The sequence below is a fragment of the Pteropus vampyrus genome, unplaced genomic scaffold (genome assembly GCF_000151845.1).
Source record: "Pteropus vampyrus isolate Shadow unplaced genomic scaffold, Pvam_2.0 Scaffold254, whole genome shotgun sequence".
NCBI lineage: Eukaryota > Metazoa > Chordata > Mammalia > Chiroptera > Pteropodidae > Pteropus > Pteropus vampyrus.
Window position 1 is genome coordinate 2,172,307 of NW_011889035.1, and position 4,714 is coordinate 2,177,020.

At 42.6% G+C, this 4,714-nt stretch overlaps 1 protein-coding gene across 1 annotated transcript in view; it reads right to left on the reverse strand.

The window, feature by feature from the left end:
- The window catches only part of CEP295 (centrosomal protein 295), a 52,422-nt gene extending 49,163 nt beyond the window's left edge, over nucleotides 1-3,259 (reverse strand). The window contains exon 1 of the mRNA XM_011374776.2: nucleotides 3,108-3,259. Coding sequence (XP_011373078.2) covers nucleotides 3,108-3,243 — 136 coding nt within the window. The 5' untranslated portion in view covers nucleotides 3,244-3,259. The remainder of the gene's footprint in view (nucleotides 1-3,107) is intronic.
- Between the last annotated feature and the right edge of the window lie 1,455 nt (nucleotides 3,260-4,714).

Here is a 4,714-nt window from a genome sequence, read left to right on the forward strand (position 1 = left end):
TGGTATGGCCATTATGAAAAACAGTATGGAGGTTCCTCAAAAAACTAAGAATTGATCTACCATATGATCCAGCAATCCCTCTACTGGGTAATAACCCCAAAGACTTGAAAACCCATATCCGAAAAGATATTTGCACACCGATGTTCATAGCAGGATTATTCACAGTGGCCAGGACATGGAAGCAACCAAAGTGTCCTACGATAGATGATTGACTAAAGAAGCTGTGATACGTATATACAATAGAATATTAATCAGCCATAAGAAGAGATGAAATACTGCCATTTGTGACAACATGCATGGACCTCAAGATAATCATGCTAAGCGAAATAAGCCAGACAGAAAAAGTTGAAAATCACATGATATCACTTATATATGGGATATAAACCTAAAAGCAACAAATCAACAGGACAAAGACTCATGGACATGGACAATAGACTAGTGGTTACCAGAGGGTAGAGGAGAGGGGGAAGGGAAGAGGTAGACAGGGTAAAAGGGGCAAATATGTGGTGACAGAAAGAAATCTAACTATGGAAGGTGAACACACAACATATATATATACACACACACACACACACACACACACACACACACACACACATATACACATACACCTTAATGTTAAAATGTACAGCTAAAACTTATCGGATTTCATTAACCAATGTCACCATAAAAAAAAAATTAAAAAAATTCTCTCATACTGAGTCTATTATAACTAATTCTTGATAAGTCTCATAGAGCATCAGTGGAAAAAAAAGGGACAATATACTATAAAATTCCATTTATATGAAGGTCAAAAACAAGCAAGACTAATCCATGATGAGAGAGGTTAAAATGCAGGGGGTGTCACCTTTCTGAAGGTTACTGACTAGGAGAGAACACAAAGGAGCTTGCTGGAGAGCTGGATATGTTCCATATTTTAATCTGCGTGATGGTTACACAGGTATATATATATGTATAAATTCTTCAAATGGTATACTTAGGTTTGTGTACTTTATTCTAAGTTATACCCCAGTAAAAAAAATTTTTTCAGATTGTTTTGAGCATTCATTATCTCATTTGCCAGAAGATTATGGGAAAATATACATATATTTGTTATTTTTACCTCCTAAGATGTGATAAACTGTTTTCTCTTGTATATATGTATATATTTTTAATTTGGAAATAATTTCAGACTTAGAACTTCCATATACTCTTTCCCCAACATCTCTAAACATTAGCATCTTACATAACCACAGTATAATAATCAAAACCAGGAAGTTAACAATGGCACAGAAAAAGTTAAAATCTTCAAATTTCATCAATGACTCCACTAATGTCCATTTTCTGGACTAGGACCCAATCCAAGGAAAATACATTCATTGCATTTGACTGCTGTGGTACTCTGCAGGTGCCAAGATGGGATTAAACCCACAAATATTTTATTAGGGGAAATGGCTGTATGAGAAAAAGAGGGGAGAGATGGTAAAAGCTGGGAACAATTCAGACTTCCGTGCAACTCTGACCCTGAGTGAAGGAGGGAGGAATTTGGGTTGATGCCTAAGGAAGGTTCTGCAAGACCTCTGGGGAGTCCTTAAGCCAAAGTCCCTTGTTTCTCAGGAACAGGCCTGCTAGGCTGTTATTGGCTAGGAGCAGCCAATGGGAAGTGTTTATGTAAATGAACTTCATAATGCAGGTGACGATCTGTGAATTATATTCTCAAGACTGCAGAGGTTGTCATGTCTCCTTCAACATCTCTAATGTGGGACAGTTGCTCAGCCTTTCTTTTCAAGATCTTGCCATTTTTGAAAAATGCTGGACAGTTATTTTGTAGAATGTCCCTCAATTTGCATTTAACCTTTTCTTGTGGTTAGACTGAAGTTATGCATTTTTGGCAAGACTGCCACCCTTCTCAGGGCATCATATCAGGAGGTAAATGAGGTTAACCTGTTTCACTGGCTATGTGAATTTTGATTAGGTGGTTAAGGCGCTATCTACCAAGTTTCTCCACAATAGTTACTTTTCCTTTGTAAGTACCTGGTGGAGAGGTAGTTGAGGGTATATAAATATACTGTTCATCAAACTTCTGTCCCCTAAATTTAGTATTCATTGATGATTGCTGTCTGAAACAATTACTGTGGCGTTTATCAAAAGGTATTTTCTATTTCCATTATTTCTTCTACATACTGATCAACTTCTACATACTTATCAACTGAAATCCTACTTTATGGAACAGTTTCCCCTGCTCCTTCACTTGTTTAATAAATTATTTATATCAATATGGATTTTTAAATTCTATGTATTATTACTATCCAATAACAGAAATACTACTTATCTTGCAAGATTCGGTTCTGATTAAATGGCATCTGGCATATTGTAATCACAAAATTAATACTAGATTTAGACCCAATGCTACTTACAGCAGGAAGACACTGCTCGAGTACTTAAGACACTTTGGTCTCCTTTTCTTAAATCATATAATAGGAGTAATAATACCTACCCCAATAGGTTATTCTGATGTTATGTCACTTACTGAATGTGAAGCTGCCAAATGCTTTCTACATATTAGATTCCAACGTTCCCTCACTGTTTTAAAAGCTCAGTTTGGAGTAAGACTTAATGTCTGCAAAATTAAAGGTGGCAGACACCAAAAGAGAGCAAGCTTTCAGCCCTGAAAGGATTCCAGGCGGTGGTCTTAAACATCAACCAGGATTCAGGCACGTCCTCGAGTGACCTTGGGGGAAGGAGGGGTAGGACGCACCGTGAAGAGTTTGCAGCAGCAGCAGCAGCAGGTACAGCGGGGGCCCTCCCGGCTGCCCCGGACCTGGAAGCTCAGGGACCCCGCGCGACCAGACCCGGGAAGAGCGAGCAAAGGCCCATGCGTAAAGGCCCCGGGCAGCTTCTAGCACAGAGGTGGCGGGTCTGGGTCAGGCCGCACCTCCTGCCCCGGAGCTCCTTAAAACCGAGCCAAGGCCGGCAGCCCGCCGAGGCCTGAGAATCGGCGGCCGAGCTGCGTTCGCGGCGCAGCGCCTTCTCCGTGTCCCTTCCTTCCGAGCACACTCTCAGCTACCGGGCTTCGGGTAGTCGTGCACGTCCATGGACGCGGGGAAGCCGGCTCGTCCGCCACTCACCTGAGAACCTGTAGCCGGGAGCCAGGAACCGCAGCTCAGACAGCGAAGGCCCCGGCGGTCGCCGCCGATCAGCTTCCGAACAGCCGTTCCTGCGCTTGCGAGGCAGCCATCGCCGAGCCACCGTCACTTCCGTCATTCAAACCGCCCGCCAATGGCGGGGCCAAACCGCGGGAACCCGCCTAGTCCCGCCTCCCCCGGGGCCGCCGGGACTGCAGCGCTGGAAAAGCTCGCGCACGCGCGCGGGGACACGCCAGCCGCTACGTAGAGCCCATTATTTCTCATACCTCCGCTTTTAATACTTCATCTCTCTCAGCCTGCTTATTTCACAGACCAGGAGACAGAAGTTTAGAAAGGGGAAGGTACTCATCCAGAGCTTTGAGGGTGGCTTTCGTCTTAAGGCACAATCATGAAGATTCCTTGAGATTGCCATCCTTTTATGTACTGAGTGCGCAATTCATTTGGTACTGTCATGCAGTTAGTTTCTGATTGTTTTCATTGAAGACCTCCGACTCGAAAACAGTGAACCGTATCACGATCTTCTGTTCTTCCAGAGGTCCGACACACCTAGAACATGTCAAAATTTATCTGCTATAAATAACATAATTAGGGGAAGAGTACAGATTCGCATTTATGGAGCATCTTACTGTGCCAAGTACAGTGCGCTAGGTGTAGGAGAGACATGGGTAAGTGGATTATGGCCCTTATCCTAAATTTTGTAGTCTAGTTAAACATACCAGGAATCAAGATTAGAAAATGGGGGCTAAGGGAGAGGTAAGTCACTGACATGAATTTATCTGGCTTCCTTGTGGAGAAGAGGTCACAGGGAATTAAAACAGAAGACTGAAGGCAGGGAAACCAGTTGGGATACAACCGCAGGAAGTGAAAGATGATCATATGGAGAATGGAGAGAAGTGGGTAGGTTTAAGAGGCAAATAGGCCAGACATCAGAAATTGGTAGTTACCTAGGCATTTGCAACTGAGTAGATGAAGATAACATCCTACTGCAACACAGAAAGAAGAACAAGTTGGAAGGGGGATATGAGTTAAGCTTTGAATATATTTGACTTTGTGCTATTTATAGGATATCTAGACAAAGGAATGAATTGCAGAAATGTTTAGGAGGCAAAATTAGCAGTGTTAACAAACAATTGTATGGGAGGTTGAGAAAAGAGAGAGTGAAGTTAACCTTACAGGCCTCTAGCTTGGGGAGCAATGTTGATGATGGTGCCACCAACCAAGAAAGAAATCAGAAGTGGGAGTCAGTAAAGTGGGCAAGGTGAGGAGCTCAGCTCTGGACATGAACTTCACATGCCTGTGGAACATCCAGTAATGTACAGTAAGCAAATGAATACAATGTCAGCCCACAGAACTGGGTTAGCACATAGATTTGGGCTTCCTTTCCATATGAGTAATACCCAAAGTTATAGAAGTAGTTGAGATCACTTAGGAAGAATTCGCAGAATGAGAAGAGCAATGAGCCCAGCACCAAACTAAGGAACACTAAAACTTAAAGGAGTTGGAGAAAGGAACTGTCAAGTACATGAAGAAATAGTATGACTCCACCTCAGTTCTATAAAAGAAGCTGAGTTACAGAGAGGTTCAGTGAC